Genomic DNA, 21,213 nt, shown 5'->3' with positions numbered 1-21,213 from the left:
ACCCTAATGAGGAGACTTCCAAGCTATGCATTACTATACTTAAAACAGTTCTGCTGAATGCTACGGAATGTAACATATTTAGATAGCAAACACTTAGAGTCTAAGGTTATATCTTCTTTCATGTATTTTTGCTGAGAATACTATCTGTAGTCCAAAAATTGCACACTCTAAATAAAATATCTGAGAGAATACAATGGAATGCGATCTGTTACTATCTGTGTGCTGAGTAAGGGGCATTGCAAAAAGCAATCTGTTTCTCCCAAGAACTAAGAGACACTAAGAGTTGTCTGTGAGTGACATAGTAACCTTGAAAATTCATAAAATAGGAATGCTTTTGTTAAGAAAATTGCGGAGATTTTAGGAAGGCCAGACCAGCTTCAAGAGGCAGATGAAAACAAAACTGGAACTGAGAGGGATGAGAATGCTCAGCTACATATTCAAGTTACATTTTTTAAATGCAATGTTTATCTGTAATTGAAAATCATGCAAATAATGACAGCAGCGATGTGGGAGACCTGTGTTAATGTATAAATGAGTTTTCAACTGCTTTTAATATTAATTACATTATATACTTGGTAGAAGACATTTCAAACCTGGTTCACTGTTTTACATGGAGCCTCAATTATAATTCTAAGGAAGAAGGCTACCTTCAGCAGCAGATACACCAGTTTATTTGATGCTCAGTAAATTGAACAGTTTTGTTCATAATAAAGAAATCAACCTCAAAGGGCATTTGCTTTGGCTTTGCCCTATTTTTGATTATTCTTAACAATTACCTTTTAAATATGCTTGCTATCTAAGAGTGGTAAAAGGTTTTCTTAAAATACTTGCACACTGTGAAACAGAATAGATGCAGTATTTCTGTAACATTAAAATATTTCTATACAAGTTGCACAGACATAGAAACATATGTCACACCCCCCAAAAATAAGATGTTTAAAGAAGGCCAGGCTAGAAGGAATGCAATGGAGCAATACTCCAGCAAAAAGAGTTAAGACTTTAAACACCTAAGACTCTTAATCTATCCTTTATCAATTATTCCAAGAGCTCATCTACTTAAACACTGAGAAGATAGAGTAGTGCAGGTGGTTCACTAACTTTAAAAATGTCCATTTATTATCCTGAGAACCAGCAATAACACAATCAGAAAAGTAAGGCTGTAAGTGCTCTCGTGAAGTCCATTCCCCTGCCCCAGGGCAAGACCAAGTACACATAAACCATTCCTGACAGATATTTGTCTAACTTGTTCTTAAAAACCTTCAGTGACGGAGACTTTGCAACCTCCCTAGGCAACCGGCTGCAGTTCTATCTTTACCATTAGGAAGATTTTCCTAATATCTAACCTCAACCTCTCCACCACAGCAAGCTTGTCTGTTACTTCATGCTCTATCCCAGCAGAACTGGAAAACAGTTTCTATTACCTTCCTCTTTACATGAAATTTCCATAGACTTTTAAACGGTTATCACATCTTCCCTCACCCTTCCATTCTCTAAACGAATAATGGCCAACTGGGTCATATGCAATCTGCTGGAGCAATTTAATCTTGTCTCCCATGTAATTCCCTCAAGGAGCCTCCCTATTCTGGAACTACCACCCCCATGCCAGAGACATCTCCACCCAAAACACCAACAGTTAAGCAAAACAAGATGCAGGGAGAGAAGCCAAACTGAGCAGCAGGCTATCAGAGAGCCTTTCTGCAAAAAAAAAGTTCCCACACAAACCAGCAGAAGTCACTGTGGAAGAGAAATGAGGTGGAGAAAAGTCCTCACCCCAGAGAAGGGCAGACAACGAGAGGAAGGGTTGAGTCTAGAAAAGAGGGGGAAAGGGCTTTAGACAATCTGGAATTAAGTTGTAGTGAGTTGGTCTGGAAATGGGAGAGGTCTGGAAACAAAAGAAGGTGAAGGAGAGCAGTGAAAAGCAGGAAGATTACCAGAAGGTTAGGAAATCTGGAAGTGAGATCAGATGTACAAACAAGGAGGGATGGAGGAGCTTCAGTAGAGAGAGAGGTGATTTGGGCACTGATGGGGGAAGAGGTGGAGCAAGGTTGGACATGCATGAAACACAGGACAAGAAAGGCAACAGAAAGCCGAAGTGCCAGGGGGATACAGAGCAGAGGTGAGGGGACTGGAGAAGCTCCACCAAGCTGCGTTCCTATGAGCATGAGGATCTCCTAACAGATGAGTTCAGTTTCTCTGCTAAAGCAGGGCCTGGGGGTGTATCAGACAAACTGAGGAGTTGCTCCTCAGGAGTAACTTTGTCTCTCTAGATATGGCCCAAGGTCAAGCTTCAGTAACAGTGACCTTGAGACATAAGGCTGCAAGGGATTATGGAAAGATTTGAGGGTGCCATCACTTCCACAGGGAAAGGTGTGAGGGAGAAGATATGAAGCTATGACAGAATGGGATCAGAAGGTGACAGGAAAAGTCAGCACTAGACTGAAGGGCAGGGGCCCACTGCACAGAGCAACCTCTTACTATTTATCCTGGTTTCCATAGTGCCAGAGCTAATAATCCCTCTAGCAGTGCTGAGGGTCACAGGGCAGGAATGCCTCCAAGTCTGCCCAGGTCTGACAGAGCTTGTGCTGAGATGGAGCTAATAAAATCCTCATGGACCTAAACTGACCTTGCAAGGTCAGGAGGCTTCACACACTGATTCCTAATCCATCCCATAGTGTTCACCTCATCCTTTGATCATCCTGGATGTTCCTGTGCCACACACTCTCCAATGATGGACAGCTGATTTCAGAATCACACTGTTCTCCTAAACCAGCACTCAAAACATGCACTGGTAAAGGAAGTAGCTAACTTTAAAAATAGACCTTGGCTGTTCAGGATCCTCACCACTGTTACCCTGGCACTGGCACAGCACTGAGAGTGGCCAAGGCAGAAGGTGTAGTACTTCATGGCAGCTAAGAAGTGTGTAAGCAAGGTGGTCCTGCTGACCATCCCACCAAAGCACTGCTGTATCATGGCCACAGCTTGCCACGTAGCTCAGTGCATCAGACACATGTCCCAGCACAAATCCCCACTGCTTTATGGGAACACAGGAAAAACATCTTCAGAAAGTTTGAGAATTACTGCTCTGGCCTAAAAAAATACTTTTTTTCAATTCTCAAGGGTCATGTTGTCTAGACCTCCAGCCTTTCCTTTTGCTTTTCTCTGGATGTTTCCAACAGGCCTGAAGAGCACTGCTCAGAGTAGAAACATTACACCAGCCACACAAATGCTAAGTGGAGTGGAAAAATTATTTTGCATGTCTTACATGCAAACTCTTGTCCATATATTCTCGCATAACATTTATGGCATAGTATTGTTGATTCATAGCCATTTTCTGAACTCTTGCAACTGCCCATCTGTTTTCTGCAAACCTGCTGCCTTACCAGTTATTCTACATTTTGATTTGCACAGCTGATTATTCCTGCCCAACCACAATTTAGAATTTGTCCTTGATGAACTGCATCATATTTATTTTAGATCAGTTCTCCAATATACCACATTAATTTTGAATTCTAATTCTGTGCTCAAAGGGTTTATATCCTTTCCCTGGTTGGTGTCATCTGGAAATTTTGCATGCAGATTCTATCATCTAAGTCATTAATTAAAATATTGAATGTTTTCAGGCAATCCAGGGCAGAATCCCACTTGACATATCCTTCTAGTCTGACTATGAATCACTAGTAATTATTTTGAGAACAGCTTTCCAGACAACTGTGTACCCACCTTGTAGCCCATATTGCCACCTTGGTTTATGAAAGGGTGAAAAACCTTCCAAAAATCAAGATATGCTATTTCTCTACTTACAGGGAAATGAGGCTCCACTGACAAGGTACCTTCTGGAAAAAAAAACATGCAAACTTATTTATCATATTATTATCTACAGGCTATTTATTGAAAAAAAAAATCAGTTGATTATTTGATTCAAACTTTTGTCTCAATAATTTAAGATAAGCTATATACTCCAAAGGGGAAAAGGAAGGACCCGAGACAGTTTACATGTAGATGAAGTGTTTGCTCTTTCACAGCTCTTTTGAACCTACGCTGTTCTCCAGTGTAACCACGAATTGCTCAGACATTGCGTTGGCTATTTCACTTTATGTTGGAGAGATAATTTAATAAGCTCCAGCTTGTTCTAAAATACCTATTATCGTATCTCATTAGTTTATAATCAGTTCTGTCCTGCTCTAGTTGGAATTCTTATCTTTCTCAAGGTAGTCATCCTTCTCTTGCCATACGATTACAAGCCACCCTTTCTGGGAAAAAAAAAAAAAAAAAAAAAGCCAGCAACTATTTGGTCCTCTCTGCAGTATCAGACAATGAAGTTTTGTCATGCCCTCTCAACTAGTAGTCCAGAAACTGAGTCTTCCACTTATTACTACTGAGAACGTAGCATGTTTCCTTTTCACCGTGTCCCTCATTAGTTGTGCTTTGTTTTGTACCTTGGCCTACCTGATTTGGCCCCTGCCTTCTTCTAATTCTTCTAATTGTTCTTTTACACTCATCTCCAGTAATAGTTTCCACCGTCTGTATAAGTCCTCAATTTTCAGATCATGCAATTTTGTATCTTCTTACACTTTTTTATTAGGACACCTTTTATTTGTGCTTTTAATATTTTTTATTGTGACTGGAAAAGAAAATGTTACATCCTTTAGAAATTGCCAGCCTTCCTGAATTTCTTAATTTGTTTTCCAAGAAATGTTACCTATCAGTTCTCTGAGCTGAATGCAGTCTACTTTCTTGCATACTATTGCTTTTATTCTCAAGTTCTCTCTTGTCTTCTGAAGAATGATAAGCTCACTCTTTCATGATTGCTATCACTCAAATTGCCTTTTACCATCACAGGCTCAGCCATCTCTTTCCTAATCAAGCCTAAGAGCACTTTCCTTCCATTGCCTTTTCTACATTCGGTAATCCTGAACCTTTTATACTTGTATGATCTACTGAAATTAGTATTTAGCCAGTAAAGTGAAAAAGTTCTAACCATAAGCTACTGTTTGGTGATATATAATAAAGTGACTGGACAAGCCCATCTCTTGGAACAAAAGCCATCTGTGAAAAAGGGCAACTTTGGCATCTGTGCCAGTAAAATGAGTGCGCAGACAGGATCAAAATATCTCCTAGCTTTAACTGTAAGCTTTTCCAGGTCACAGTGATTAGCAAGGTGGAAAGGAGGTTTATGAAATACTCTGAAGGTGGCTACCCAGAGGCATTGTCCTCCCCGGTTTCTTTTGCCAACACTCTATTCAGTTGTAAATTGAAATGGTTACTCTGATTATTGCAATAGCTGCAATCACTTAGCATGGCTACATTCAGTGTTGACACTGCACAGGTTTCAGATATCAAAGCTTTTTCTGTACAAATTAGCTCCTTTCTGAATGTGGTCATGCCCCCTCTGCCGCTAGCAGCTACTGTTTTCTCCTACAGCTAAACTGGCATTCCAATAAAACAAAAGGAGCAATATAGCAAGGATCAGAGGAGCAACCATGTGCACCTGCCATTACACTTTTACTGTATAACTGTGTTGTTGCATAACACAGTCCAATTAATTTCTCTAAGAAATACATACCTACTCCCTGTTTATTGCTAAATGCGTTATGTAAATCTATCAAGGAACAAGAAAGATCTCCAAAAAGCAAATACAGGTATTATTTTGATACAAGTTGGAAGAAACAGAAATCCTTGCCTTCTCCTCATATAAAGCAATGATATTTCAACCTGTTTCCTTTACAAGTCTCCTGTTCACAAGTCTCCTAAATGTATGTTGCAACTTAACTCAATGTTTAATAATTCTTTAGTTACAACTACCAAGATTTGAAAATGTTTATTACCATCTTTACCTGAGAGGAACTTCAAAAGAATGTAAGAATTCCCTACAAGTGACCAAGCAACCTTCGTGCTGTTAAGGTCTCCAGGATAGGTCTGGGTTGTCACCACAATCTGACTTGTCCTGGGCCTCCAGGGACCCCACTTTCATCCCTCTGAATTTTATGCAGCACTATTTGCCAGGTCTCTTCTACCCAGCAGTAGTCATAAGGTTACCAGCTTTCCGACACCCTGCTGCGCAAGCACCCTGATCATAGTGCCAACAACCCCTGCCTTCTGGGAGCTAAAGGATAGCAGATGCTGTGGCAAAAGACTGTAAAGGTGGAAAGAAAATAGTACAATATTGCAAGGGTGCTAAAGGTAATAAGGTTTTCAGCAAAGGAGAGAGCCACAGAAGGCAGGGCAGGTAAGGAAGAGAACAGATATCCACACAGTAGGAATTCTGGTGGAGAGAAAGGAGTGGCAAAAACTTCTAGGAATGAGCTGAGGGTTGGCAGAGAGCAGCCAGGAGGAAAATGCACAGATGGGACAAGAACGGCAGTGGGGAGCTGTAGGAGTGTGCTGCTGGCCAGGCAGCGGTGGGAGGGCCCTGTGATGGTCCCAGACTTCACATGTCCCATCAGTGCCGGAGCACATGTGGAGCAGAGCTTCCCCTTTCTTCTCCTTCAAGACACGTCTCACTGACACGCACGGAAACCATGTTGTAAATCAAAGCAACATGAGGCAATGGAGACTGTTTAGAACTACCCTGCCACTCCAAACCGATGTGCTGGTGCAGACAGATGGACACAGAGCTGCCAGAAGGGAGGGACCAGCCCCTGCGGGTGGATCTGCTTTGGGAAGGGACAAAGTGGGGGCCTGCTCCCAGCGAAAATGAACGGTTTTAAATCAGCTCAAGACAAAAAATTATCTTCCCATATGTACAACCCCCAATCCAGTAAACTTCTTCTAAAGGCAAAAATTTCAAATTGGAAAAATAAACGTCTCGCACCTCACTAACTTTCACTGTGGTACAAATCCATTATCTAGACCTACTAAAGCAAGAGCAATATACAGTTGATTTTCTAATCATTTCTCACAGGATCTCAGCTGGCCAGCAGATGTGGAAACAAAGCAGAAGGATCTTCTGATCCCGATTTCCTTCTCCTACCTCTCAAATCAGAAACCAGCCCAGACAGGGAAAGCCTGAATGAACTCCAGCAGACTTTACACTAGAGGGAGCTTTCCTCAGAGAGACACGCCACCTTAGTATCTCCTTTCTCATTATATTATTTTCAGCGTATCTGCAGGGAAATACATCCGACTGAGGTGAAACAGTTACAGTTTAAATCTTCTCTTTTTGCCAGTTCAAGCACTGCAGCACATGAACAGTGTGGGGTGGCAGGCAGTAAAACTATAAGGTACTTGACAAGTTCTGCCCAGAGATGTGCTCTGGCCCATGAGATCAAGCTTTACACTGCCATGTTTCTGAGAAACCTCCTGATATAAACTGTGTCCATCTGGCACCCTCACCAAACTCCCATGTTGAACTTAAGAACAACTTAACAGACTACATTCTATATTGAGCCAGGAGGCCACTTGTTGTTAAGCTGTTAATTACTTTAATGAGGAAAGCTGAGATACACCTTCCCTAAGGCTTCTGGCCATCCATTTTAGAGGCCTTGAAATACAGGTAACTGTGTTACTCACTGTTAATACAAGTAATGAACTTGAGGAACACCTCAAGTGAACTGTTTTAAAATATTATTTAAACTGGAAGTACTACAAGATGATAATGACAGTCAGGACCTATTCAATTTATTTTCAAAACTCCAGTAAACCGTCCCAAAACTATGAGCTGAAGTCCTTACCTGTGAAAGCATTTGTGGCCTGAAAACCAGCTTCCTGCATACTGCTCTCCCAGCGAAGCTTGAGATTCCCGTCTTAACCTGTCCTTACTGGAGACAACTGCTGAGCTTGGAGCTGTCAAGTCACTTCCATCTTAGCTCGTCAGAGTCCATTTCTCTTTCCATTCCCGTATTAGGCACCATCCAGTTCCTACCTGATCCCAGGTCTTTTGATCCGTAGGCAGAGAGGATCTGCACTGAATCCAAGCGGGAAGCGTTGGACAGTCCCATCAACCAGCCAGCCAGAGGATTTGGGCCATGATGAATGTGGAAATTAAGCAAATCGCCTGCCAAGACTTTATTTCCCTTTTACAATTAAGTTCTAATCCTCTGTTCATCCAGCACCATTTTTTCAGGTCTTGGCCAATGGTGATGTTCAACTGTCTCTCCTCTCTTGTGTTGCTCTCCCCTCAGGCACGCTCACTGAGAAATTAAAAAAGAAGAGATTATGTTTCCTGATGACCTGTAGCAACATTAAAATTAACAGACTCCAGGGAACAAAAACCCAAAACATATTATCAGGGATTGATTGTACACATTAAAGGAGATCTTCAGAAGGCAAATATTGCGATTTTGCTGAGATGCAAAGTGTGACCACACAGCTCTTTGAAGTGCAAAGAGGAACAGTGCTGAGGGTGTCATATGCATCTCTGAGAACATGATATGATTTACATTTCAAAAGCCATATTTAGCAGAGATGGGGGCAGCAATACAATAACAAAATTGCAGTTAAAAGGGAAAGGGAAAAATACTCAAGGCTCTCAAGTCTAGCCTATTCAAAACCACAGTGAGATTATTAGCATTTCATATAGCTGCTTCCCTTCTTTTCTGGAGCACAAAAAGAGAGCACTGTCTGCTGACACTATATATGCCATTCTAACAGTCTTCTGAGGTTAAAATCCTTTGTATGTCTGTGCTGTCGATTATCTGTTTAAAATCTCAATTGTAACACAGATGATGCAACTCAGATGCCTTCAGACATTCGGTAACATTAAACATACCCACAGGCTATACAAGAGAAAGGTGATTAAGGTTTTCTTGATCCTACTATTTCTACATAGCATGGATATCTGCAAGCCACTGAAAACTAGAGATGCTGGACATCCAATTTTTGAAAAACTACCATACATTTACTTTTATGGGGTGAAGGCAAACAGTAGACAGGTACACGTTTAGGGAGAAGATTATTTAAGGAAAAAAAGGAGAAAGAAAAGAGGACTTGCGATGAGAAACCACTCAATCCCCAGCCACCCTGTTCCTTCACGCAGTAATGCTTGGCTCACTATCTCCCAATTCAGTGTCACAGGCAAGTTGAAACTACATCTATGATGATCTTAGGCTCTACTAATGGACTTTAGCAAATGAGTCTAGCCAGGGCTTGCAGTGCTGGATAGGACCTGAGGTCCATCTACTGGAGCAGCCCATATCAGAGGGTGCCCGTGTCACTGTCAGTCCCACTGCTTCAGAGAACAGTGCGAGAGCAGGCTCAGCGAGCAGGTATGAATAACCCACCACGCGCTCCCCAGCCCCACTTCACCCTGACCTGCAAGACCTAGAGACTAGCTTATACCCTGCAGTGTAAGGCTGAACAGCCCACATGGTCCAAAACCACAGGGAAGATCCTCATGCTCCTTCCTTGGGCACCTGCTGCTCTGCAGACATCTCCGAGTGTGCAGCCAGTTGGCCCTCAAGGGCTTCATTAGGGCCCTTTAATGGGGACAAAAAGTTCTCTTCTCAGATGTGTCACTGCAACCAAGTGAGCCTGACACCTGATGAATGCCGTTTTCTTCAAAATGAAAGCTAGCTGCTATCAGAGACAAATTTTCTATCTTAATGATGTTGCTGCTTTTTTTCCCCAGTTTTGTTATGCCAGTATTACTGAAGAACATCCATTTTTGTCTCAAAACACAGCACAGGAGTGACAGATTAGGTACTTGTAGTCAAATCTAGTAATTTGCATTCAAATCAAATAAGGTTACTAAACAGATTTAAGATGTTTTCCCCACTGCTTACCCAAACATCTCAACTAAATAGAGGAGAAAGCAGAAATAAAGGAAAAAAAACCCTAAAACCAATGTCTTTACATGTAGCATCTTCTAGCAGAAAAAGCTGCATTAAAAAATTTAGAATAGTGTTTAAAATGCTATTAATCCTGAATGTCAGCTTCTCAGGATGCTTTTTCAGCCCTTCAAAGTGCTCTAGACAACTAATAACCGTTTCATATGAGGTTATTTTATTCTAAAATATATACAACTGAGCAAGTATAATATACATACAGCACAGCACATATTTCTTTTGGCTCTTAACGTTGTGCTAACTATTCTATAATGACTACAGATGGATGCTGCACTCATTTCCCAAGCTTTTTCTCTAGAGGCCTGAGTTTCTTCTATATTTATAAGAGCAGGTCCATATTTGCATTCACATTTTCAGCCTTGTAACTTCTGATTTTGGTTTATAAATCCAGAATTCTGATGCCTTCTATTTTAAGCATTTTAATTTCTCTCCCTATCACAGAGATGCTCAAGAGATGTGCACCAATACCTTAGCATCCAGAGACATTCTCTTATTGCTACATCTTTGTATTAGACATAATAACCTTCTGCTTCTTAAAAGAGTAAAATAATTTTACTTTCTTGAAAATTAACTCTTTAGTGAAAGAAGAATAATTTTCCGCATCTTCAACATTTCTGGTAAACTAGTTAAGAACCCAGTAGTGCTGAAGAAACTGCGATGAAAGCACTTTCAGCAACCAGGGCTACTTCCCAATAGAAAGAAGTAATTTTAACAACACTACAGGACACAAACACAGAGTTCATTCAGACCTTAAAATTTAAAAGGTAGTGCGCTGTGTCAGGTTTAAGGACTCAAGTGAAAGAAGATACCAGTATCTCTTGATTGCCCTAAGTGAGCTTTTTCTATCACTGCAAAAGCACTCTTCCCCCTTGGCAGATAATGAACTTGGAGGTGGCTGGCAGGACGCAAGTAAGGAAATGGAGCAGGCTGCTGGGGCAAGTCTGTGCGGTGCTCAGCACTTGCTGGGCCTCTTCACAACTCAGAACCAAGTTCAGTACTTATAAAATGCTTTACACTTATGGCTAAGCAGGATTGCGAGTATTTTCAACAGGCAGACCTTTCATGGGTCACATCTGCACAACAATTTCAGGTCCCTAAGATTTCAAATGCATCCAGGTGAAGACGACAAAGCAGCCCAGCTGATACCACAGCAAATCAGGAAAATGGAAACTGCAGTTTTAACAGCATGTAAAGCTATGATGTTTCTGTTGTACTTTACGTTATCCAGAAATTGTCCATTAAAGCTGAACTGATGTTTAAAGAGAGGAGGTTTGCATTTGTTTCCTAGCAGACTGGCATGTTTGCATACACAGAATGGGTCGGGACCTCTGCTGACAAAGGCTCAGTCAACTCCAGTGCAGCTATGTGTTTATCGTTTTATACCAGTGTGGTGCAGAAATGTTAAAACCAACCTGCTTAAAGGATTGAAAAGTGAAAGTAAGTATCTGAAAAAAAGAGTGGAAAGTAAACAATACTGACAGAACTATAGTAAGGTGTGATCTCTTATTTAACTATTATATTTTTCACAATATGCAGAGACCCCAGTGGGAACACGTCCCATTATACTGATCAGATGGCAAAGAGAAAATGTAGACTGGAAAGACTAGAGATTTTCTCTTTGCTCCATCTGTTACCTCCTTTCCAATTGTAACAGGAACTCCGCTTCCACTTCTGCCTTCATTCATCCACTGCAGTGTTATATGAGTCTCAGAAGCAAACCAAAGCAAAACATTGTGTTTTATAAATATGTAGTTGTGCTATAAAGATTTTCAGCTACTATGTGCTTATGTGACTGAATACCTAGAGAAAAATCAAATCCATTTGTTTTCATCCTCTCCACTTTTCTCAGATTTGGTCCTGGGAAAGACACCACCATCTGAACCTCACACAAATTGCAAACAGAAAATATTTTGACTATTTAACACCTTACTGGAGTTACATGTTCTCATGGTATATTTAGCTAGTCAACGCGCTACTCGTCTTCTCTAAACATTGGAAGATGCAGTATTAAAGGGCCACTGTAAAAAATCTGCGAGAGAAAAGTAGCCAATGAATTGTCATTAAATCCTGCAATAGTATCTACATTTTATGGAGTGTTGTGCAATTATCAATCACGACCAAGCCTGGAGGAACTTGCACTGAAAGAAGAAGTGAAATACTGCTTTTTCAAAGACTGGTATCTCTGTAATGTCTTGAAAACTCAAAAGCACTGGCTGACGTGTAAATGCTGCAGCTTGGGGGTTTTGTCAGGTTTTTTTCCATTTCCTTTCACTATATACAGTCTGTTTTTCTGGTCACGTGCTGCTGGTTCCCACACAAGGCATTAAGAACTTACTGCATGTGTTGTCAGAACCATGCCATGGGAAGCATTTCCTGTGATAGCCCTTGGCACAAGAAATCCTACAGGACAGTGTTTCTCTAAGGTGTTTAACAAATTGCATAACAGGAGTATCTGTAGAGTAAGCCCACACGTTTACTTTTTTGAGAAAGTTGCTGAACAGCTTGTGAGCTGTGGTTTAATTTAACTTAATGAACATAGGACTCACTGCTTGGATTTTTAGCTTTCAGGTGAAAGAAGTGTAAGAGGGGAGAGGGCCCAAGCTAATCTGCTCTGCCCTCGGTGCAGTCCCTGCAGAACACAGGTGCCAAACACAGGCAGACCCCAGTGGGAGCTCAGCCGCTGCAGGTACCGACCCATTCTGTGGCTAAAAGGAGGACAGAAGCAACGCTGGCGAGCTGGCAGCATGACTCCAGCTCAATTGGAGATTTAAGCATGTCTCCACATTCAAGGGATTAAGTATTCTGACTGAAGCCAGGACAAGTACTGAACCATTCACATGCTTAAACACTTTGCTGAAGTAAGGCCTATACTTCCTATAGGTTAAGGTGCATAGACTTGGATATATATTTAAGAAGTTTCTGTCTGGAAAAACACTCCCAACATTTTGTTTTTATAAAACGGTGTTTGTAAAAATATCCTTTAAAGTTTGCTAAAGCAACTTAAAATTAAGCATATGTGCACATACACATAACTCACCTCTCCATCCCCCTTTGGATTCATCAAGTTTTCCAGGCTTTGGTTTTGCTTCTCACAGAGACTTCCAAACTAGATACACTAATATCTACTGGTTATACCTACTCTTTTTTTAGATGGTAAAGCCTGAGTTCCACTGTGTGATCCTCATGTATTTTATTTACTTCTATCTATAATTTGTCCTCCTTCCAAGATACCATTATTGCACCAGTGCTAAGTGAATCCTGGTTCTCAGGAAATACTATGCTCTGTAACTCAAAGACTGCTTAAAAAACTCAAGAAGACTTTTACAGGAGACCATACACAAATCAAACTGAAACCCAGATGTTTAAAATATGTTCATCTAATCACATCTTTCTCAGACATATCATTTGTTTTCACTTCCTATCTTCAGTATTTGTATAGGTCAGTTGTGACTTTTTAAACACCTGCTGTATTTTACTTTCTTGGTGCATTTCAGTGACGTACAACATGAGTTTCTATGTTCAGTTATGTTACACAAATTTTTATTCCTACAGATACTTTCAGACACTCTTCAGCTTGTTTAGGAATAGTGTTCAAGCTTCTTTTTACCTCCTTTTTTTTTACAGCACCCCCTGAATTGAGGCAAATGGAGGACAACCAAAGCAAGGTCTGGATCCTTCTGCATTAGTTGAAGCAGGAAATACATCTTGAGAAGAGGGCACATGGCCAAAACCAAGCATTGTTTTTTTTAGCCTGTTAAGAAAATGTTCTATAAAGCAAAATATATCCCCAACACCAATGCCAGCACACACACTGCAAAAGCCACTACAGACAAGGCCCAGTTTAAAAGAAAACAGATGAATGTTTTGGTACAGACATTTCTTCTCCTCCTCCTCCTGTTTATTTCTTTTCAGAGAGAAGCAACAAACTGAAGCAATGATATAAGAATTGGTCTGTTTAGTAGCTTCATGCCAAAGTGAATAGCCCCTGGTAATCAGATAGCAAGGAGTATTTCACTTGAAGAAATCCTATAACTAACTGATAACACAAAGGAGTATGCCACATTTCCTTCCATTAATCTTGTTAAGTGAAATAATGAATTTGGATCCTCTATTTTTTATCTCTTTGAACAAACTAAAGAGCCATACATTTTACCATAGCTGTGCTGACAGAATGCAGTAAAACCCCAGTGGCAAAGTTCACTAAGATCTCCATGACAAGCTATTGGATTTGGATGAGATAATTATTGGGAGAAATTGTACAAGCTGTGTTATGCAGGGCAAATGAGAAGATTGCATTGTTTATTTTTGGACCTTAATAAAACGATAATTACCAGAAGTTGTCAAGAGAAATCATTAATCATGCTGCTCTATGAACCTGACCAGTCAGAGAAAAACCTGAGCTCTGAATTTTATTTGCCAAAATAACAAAAAGGTAGTAAGAGCTGAATCCAGTTGCAATTAATCTTTTTCCAAAGCAACACAGGGTCAGTATTTAAATCTGTAGAAGGCTGGTAAAAGCAAAAATTACATTGAGCAGACTGGAGAAAAGATCACATTTTTTTGACTGGTATTCCCGTGAGTTGTATGAGAAATCAGCAGTTCCCAGAAACCCAGGGGATTCTGCATATCTCAAGACTTCGAGTATCCAACATCCAGCAACACTCCATTTAGCATCCCTGCACACCATTGGAAAAGCTGTGGTTGTGAGTCATAGCTGCAGAACCTGACCACCCTGAGAAGCAGCAGTAGGATAGGGAAGTTACTGGTTTAACTCTGCTGTGCCACGCAGGATGCATAAGCAAGGAGGAAACACCTTATGAGAACACAACATGGCCACTGCCAACCTGCTGTTAAGAGCATTATCAGTGTGGAAGTGAGCACAAGATGAGAAACATGTGTCTCTCCTCCTCCTCTCCCACAGCAACTTCTTGCTGCTTCAACAACATGTTTCTTCTGGCTTCCTTTCACCTCATTTCGAGAACCCACCACACAGACACAAGCAATGTATGTTGTTTACAAGCTCTCCATTTTCCAAGTGTGCATCATGCATTTCCTAGCTTTTTGCCAGCCAACACAAGCTTTCCAAGTTCTTTATCTAGGTTTTTAGGTGTACAGAAGCACACAGTCATTTGTTTGTCTCCGCTGACAGACCTTGCATAAGAGGAGTAAATGGGCAGTGCTCCTTTCCTGCAGCAAATGATAGTTATGTCAACCATCCTCATCATCCCCAGGAGATCCAGCAGCACCACTCCTTTGTCCACCAACAGCACCTTTTGGGTGAGAGCGTTGCACCTGTCAATGAAAAGGGTACACCGCCAAAACCAACCTCTCCCTCTGAACTGGTCAGAGCAGCCAAAAATCCCAATATACACAATGAAGTGAAGATACAGACACACATAACTACTTAGCTCATGAAAAGAAAACTGGGTGGATCTAGTCAAGCTGCACTCCATTTCTCAAGCCAGAAACATTTCCACTCTGACCCATTGGGAAAGAAAACGCAGAAGACAGTATCTCCCACTGAATCTCGAGCAGCGTATGGACACAATATGTCACAGTCCTCCCACTGAACAGTATTGGGGACTATGGAAGTAAACATACATGGGAATCTGAAAATTCAGTGATTAATAGGAGGAGTTATCCAACATTATTCCAAATTCTGTCAAAACACTTGGTAAGAAGAAAAAAGCACAACACAGTGCTCATTTTGGCAAATGCAAAATGCAGAAGAGAACAGTGAACCTGTGCTAGTAACTGTAATGAAAAATGAATTGGTGCTGAAGAGACACTCAAGGGGCATGGAAGCTGTTGGAGAATAAAACTACTATCTGTACACCACTTGGGTTTGCTATGTACACCACTGGGAAGCAAGGGTGCTCAGCCACTCTCAAGAAGGATATAGCATCCTATGCGCTTCGGCCAGGACCAAAGAAAATCCTCTTTGCTAAAGAATAAAACATGAACTATACAATTGAATTGGCATAAACTGCCACCATACTAATTGAAGAAGCACTGACAAGAATTTCATAGCTTTCTGGAGGGCTGTATCAGTCAATGCTATGAGAGTCCATCTGCTGTGAGCAGCAGCTGTTCAGGAGGGTAAGGAACATAGGAGAAAGGCCCACTAGTATTTTACACACATTACTACACAAAGCTAGTTTTAGTTTCCTGTGAAACAAGCCATGCCACAAGAATACATCTGGTTGATTTACAGTGTCTCAGGAGCCAACATCACCTGCATGCTACATGTAAAAATGCAAATGGAACATTACCCAGACAAGCAAAACCCAGTTTAAAGAAACCGTAGACGGCACCGGGCACAGCAGGTGCAAGGTGTTCCCAGCTGTGAGCAACACAGGAGACATCAGCATAGGTATGCCTCTTCTAACCTAAAGAAGGTCTGTAACTATTTCAGATTGCTTATATAGATCACGTACTGCACAAATCCATTTTACTTAAAATTTAAAAAGATACGTGACTGTATCCAGAAAGGACCCTTGTTATAACAAGTACCTAAAACTTCTGTAGAGGTGCACCAGATTTTAGAAGACTGAAAAATCCTGAGGTTTTCTGATCCATACTCCACCAGTTTTGATTTTCATGCTAAACTACAACAATCTACACAAAGCAATAGAGTTTGAAACTTCTGTTTGCCTCTGTCCAGACCAGGTCTCCCTTTCGCCCAGCATCTAACAAAACCAGCCAGTTTAAATTGTTTCTCCATCACTGTACTACGACTGAGCTCTGAACTCAATGCAACAATCCACAGACCCAAACCATTGCCTTAACATGGTCTCCCCATGCTCTGCTTTCTAGAGCATCTGCTTGGATTTTACCCTCTGAATGACACTAGATGACAACAACGTCAATACAGAGCCTGTATCAGAAGTCATATCCAAGTAAAAGTTTCACCTGAGTCCATGGTGGTTTTGCCTATGTCAGGCCAAGGAAAATGAACTCTGCTTTATTACTAAATAATCTAGACAACGCTGCAGAAAGTGCTCTTTCAGTATTTAAACGTGTGTACTTCTAAGCCCCATGGTCAATGGGGGATAAGTAACTGCCACAGCAATTTTTAGTTACAATTAACAACACAACTTTACCCCAACTTTCAACTTGGAAATAAGAAAAGGCACAAAGTAACGGTTTAGCATTTCTCATCTTTTTCTTGGGCTTCCTATTTTTGGGCACGTTACCTGATCTCTCTAGGCTTCCCATCTCATCAGTAAAATGGATATAACTTCTACCTGTGGATTAAGAAGCTATAAAATACTTAGGACACAGAGGTGTTACTGGTAAAATAGAAAAAGCTAAATCAGAGTTTTGATTAATTTTATTTTGTTCTCAAGTGAGTATATAATTCTGAAAATCCAGAAGAACTCTATTAGCATTGTAAAAATCACACCAGTCTTTTTAACTGGGAAAAAGGCCCGTGATTCTTTATTTCCAGGCAATACCAACAATTACATACTATCCTTCAAGCTTGGCCTTCTTCAAAAAATCTGCTGGAAATCAATTCACAAAATAACACAAAATTCAAGGGGAGAGCACAGCTGTGAAGCAGTATCCTGAGGTGATCAGCTAAATCTCACTTTCCAGAGAACTACACAGTTCATTCTCTCAAATCCCTCATTACTCAACATACAAAAGCAAAGAGGCTATTTTTTTCTCGTCCTTGAAGGACATTTTTATATAAACAAACTGCATAGAGGCATGGGAAGTAATGCTGTTATCAGTTAAATCTGTGAAATTCCTCTAGTTGAGAAGTTCTGGTTTAGCACAGATATAAGAACAGAATTTCCACTCCCTCACGTCAGCTGTAATTTGGGAAGCATTTCTAATCCTGATTGGCAAAACCAAACAATTCACCCAGAACACCATGTTTGTGTTTATTCAATCCAGTGCCCTATCTATTTTCTACCAACATTTTTTACTAACAGATATATTTTAATATAACCTTGTTATGTTTTAAAACCATCCTTGCTATGCTCATATACAGTGTCTGGATGCAACTGAGGCATTTAACTGCACATAACTGAAGACACTGTTAGCAATGCAACACTGACAGCACCTTCTTTAGTGACAGAGGGAAAAAAAGACTCTGAGGTTTTTGACCAAACATCTCAAAAATTGATATTTTTATCAAGGAAAATTGGGCTGGTTTGTTTGTCTCAAGCAAACATCCCACCCAACTGTTGTCTTCTTGTTCTCTTCTGTTCTTCTCCATGCATTTAGGGAAATCTGACCTCTCTGGCCTTGTTTTGTGTTTCACAGTATCTTTTTAAGTACAAAACCATAACATTTACTTTCAAATACCCATAAGATTACACATGTGGTCTTTTCAAGCCTGCCAGTCTTCTCCCCCCACAACAGTCAATAAAGACACAGATTCCTATAGGAAGGGCCTACACAGACATAATTTATAAGTAATTAAGAATTGTAATTAAAGCCTCACAGCTACAAATGGAAACACTGCAATCTTGTATTAGAAGAAAATAATGATCTCTGCAGATGAACAATCGTTATCTTCCTTATTCAGCCACAGAGTTGCAGCTTTGTATTTCCCAGCTGTTAACCTATCGTCAGTCCCACCATAAAAATAAAGAATACTTTGGTTTGGTTTTTTTTTCTTTTTAAACAAATGGAAAATGTAATGAGAGTCTGACTTTGTGCCTTTGATAATTAAGCTTTCAATATCATGGAATGTTTTCTAATAGGAGCATCTGCTTTCTGCATTGCAGCCCTACAGCTAAGAAAGTGTTGGACTTATTAATAAAATACAATAAAGAACCGAACATCTGGGCGGGAAAGATGCACGGAAGAGAAGAAACTGTCTTCCTCTCAAAATATTCAAGAGACAGCAAAGCTCATCCAAATAAAATGCAGTTTTTCTGTTGAGGAAGCAGCTGGAACCAATGATGCTGATGATTCTTATTCCACTACATCCTGCTGCAAGACACAAACCTATTTACAGGAAACAGAGGGAAAAGCAGGAAAAATCCCACCTGTATTAATCTATACCACCCAGTTTTAAGCTCCTGACAGTGCAACCCGTTCCCATGCCCAAGGAACAGGCAGATGGGTGTACATAAGTTCTTTCTGCTAACAGCGCTGGCAGAAAAGGGCTTCATATCAACACTTCAAATACTGAAAAGAGAAAACAGGACAAAAATAAAACAAGAAACACTAAGATCCCAGAAGAGTTAAATAGCTAGAATTTTGGATCAACAATTTGAGCATCTTATATAACACAGTTCATCATATGGTACCCAGTCACTCATGCATCAAGAGCAGAAACTGGGTTAACTACAAAATTTCTCAGAAACAAACTGAAACCTTGATTTTAAAACACTTCTAAATGTGCCAAATACTTCGGTACACTGTTCAAAGTTAATTACCATCAAACTAGATATCTATGCTTCACATCCTTTTTAAATGCAAAATCTGTAGGGCCATACGCTCATCCTGCACATTGCTCACTTTCTGTAAGGGTACGCAGTGTTTCTGCACACCGCTGACCTAAGGGTGCACAAAGGTATCAGAAAACCTTTCTGAGGAAGGATGGCCATCCCAGAACCCACAGGTAAACTGGAGCCTCCCACTCAGCAACAGTGCACGGACTTGACTTGCATCATCCCGCCTCCAGCTCAAAGGGATATATACCCCATGCCCCAGGGATCACTGCCCTGCCCTCCTATCTTCCAGAACAGCAGACAAACAGTAAGGGCTGGTGTCACTGAGGGGACAGCATCCAGAGGAACTCTATACAGGTCTGTCTTCCTACAGCAAATGAAGAATTACTTCTTCACTTCAGATTTTTTGAAGGAGTAAGTTGCTATCCAGTACTTGCGTAAGCTAGCAAGACTAATCCTGATTTACCTAGGCATTTTTCTGACTCTTCTCACCTCTTCTAGCTTAACACTCATTGTCTTGGGTTTGCTGGTATTCTTTGGTTTTAAGTAATGTGCAAGGAAAAACAACCAAAGTAATGTATAAAATCTGTTCCCTAGCATGATGACAGAATCAAAACCAAATCAACCCTGGCATGTTAATTCAGCGCATATTATGGATTTTCAATGGGCCATTTTCAAGCATGTGTTATCTTCACAACGAAATGTCAAAGGTTTTGCTCCTGTTACATCATGTTATACATCAGAATACATTGAGACAGAACTCATTTTCTATCCACTGAGATTGAAGCTCTACATTTATTTTAGAGTTCAAAAAAGTCTCTGGGCCTTGTTATTAAAAACATACACAACAGGCAGGGAAAAAAATCATTAAATATACATCTGCAGACAGAACTATGTAGATTTTTAACAAATAACCAAACCAAATTTACCTTGTGGCCAGAAGCAAACATAAAAAATGTCAGCTCAGAGGACTATTTTCTTTTAGTAACACTATCACTTCGGGAAACTATTAAAATAGCATAAGCTTAAAAGCAGCATTGGCAAAAACTGAATGCAGTTCAACTCTGGTTTCCAACTAAATGCCTTTTTTGCACACATATGCTTTGCCTTCTATTACTCAGCTGCATAATATAAACCACCAAACTGCACTTACAACAAATCTGAACTGACAACGCCAAATTTTAATTGAAACATACGAGAGCAGTTGGGCAATGCATGAGTATTTTATAGGGAAGTTAGTAGTGCTCACAGCTGGAATAGACCTCCACCCCATAAGGGAGAAAGGGATCTAGTTTCCTCATTTTATTTTAATCCTTCCTTCAAAAAAGAGACAAATCTGCTAAATTTAAAAAAAAAAAAAACAAAAAAAAAACAAAAAACCCTAACACCACAAATATTTTCCTAGTCTGAAAAATCTTTCTGTTCAAAGCCCATGAACAGCCTGACAAGTGGTGACTTCAGGAAAAAAAAAAAAAAAGTTATTTTCTACCTCTCAATGAATAAAACTTCATTCCTTCTCCCAATTCAGAGGAGCTTTGTTGCAGCCTCTTTGCATGACAGCAACATGCAATGACGTCTCATTTAAGTGCTATACAAAGTGTCGCTGAAAATTGTCCGTATTTGTGTACACACTTGTGTGTAAATGTCTTTGTATAAAGTCCTGTACGCAAACCATGCCTGCAATATTATACTCTTTTAGAGCACTTCATATCATCAATGCAGGCAATTTTCTGCTTAAAGAGAAAACTAACCTACACTAAACAAAACAAATCACCTCACAGCAATATGACGTAGTCCTCCTCCAGATAGTTTTGCTGAGATTAATAAGTCAATTTTACCATGAAAGTGAATGGAAGAGAGGCAAAGGAGGCCTACAAAGATATCAGAAATGAAAAATATAGCATTCAAATTAAAATCTGTTAGCGGTATCTCAAACCTAACTTTTAAAATTAAGACTTTTCGTTGTTATTCCAGTTAGCTGGATGAAAAATTCCCTACCTCACTATTAGACCCCTGCC

At 40.2% G+C, this 21,213-nt stretch overlaps 1 protein-coding gene across 1 annotated transcript in view; it reads right to left on the bottom strand.

Annotated features, from left to right (window-relative positions):
- Window positions 1-21,213, bottom strand: part of LDLRAD4 (low density lipoprotein receptor class A domain containing 4) — a 295,378-nt gene that overhangs the window by 181,063 nt on the left and 93,102 nt on the right. The window contains exon 3 of the mRNA XM_074899280.1: window positions 7,862-8,129. Coding sequence (XP_074755381.1) covers window positions 7,862-7,937 — 76 coding nt within the window. The 5' untranslated portion in view covers window positions 7,938-8,129. The remainder of the gene's footprint in view (window positions 1-7,861; window positions 8,130-21,213) is intronic.

Source organism: Athene noctua, chromosome 2, assembly GCF_965140245.1.
Source record: "Athene noctua chromosome 2, bAthNoc1.hap1.1, whole genome shotgun sequence".
NCBI classification, from domain to species: domain Eukaryota; kingdom Metazoa; phylum Chordata; class Aves; order Strigiformes; family Strigidae; genus Athene; species Athene noctua.
The sequence above is the reverse complement of the archived record's forward strand: the minus strand, read 5'-3'. Positions and strand labels throughout refer to the sequence as shown.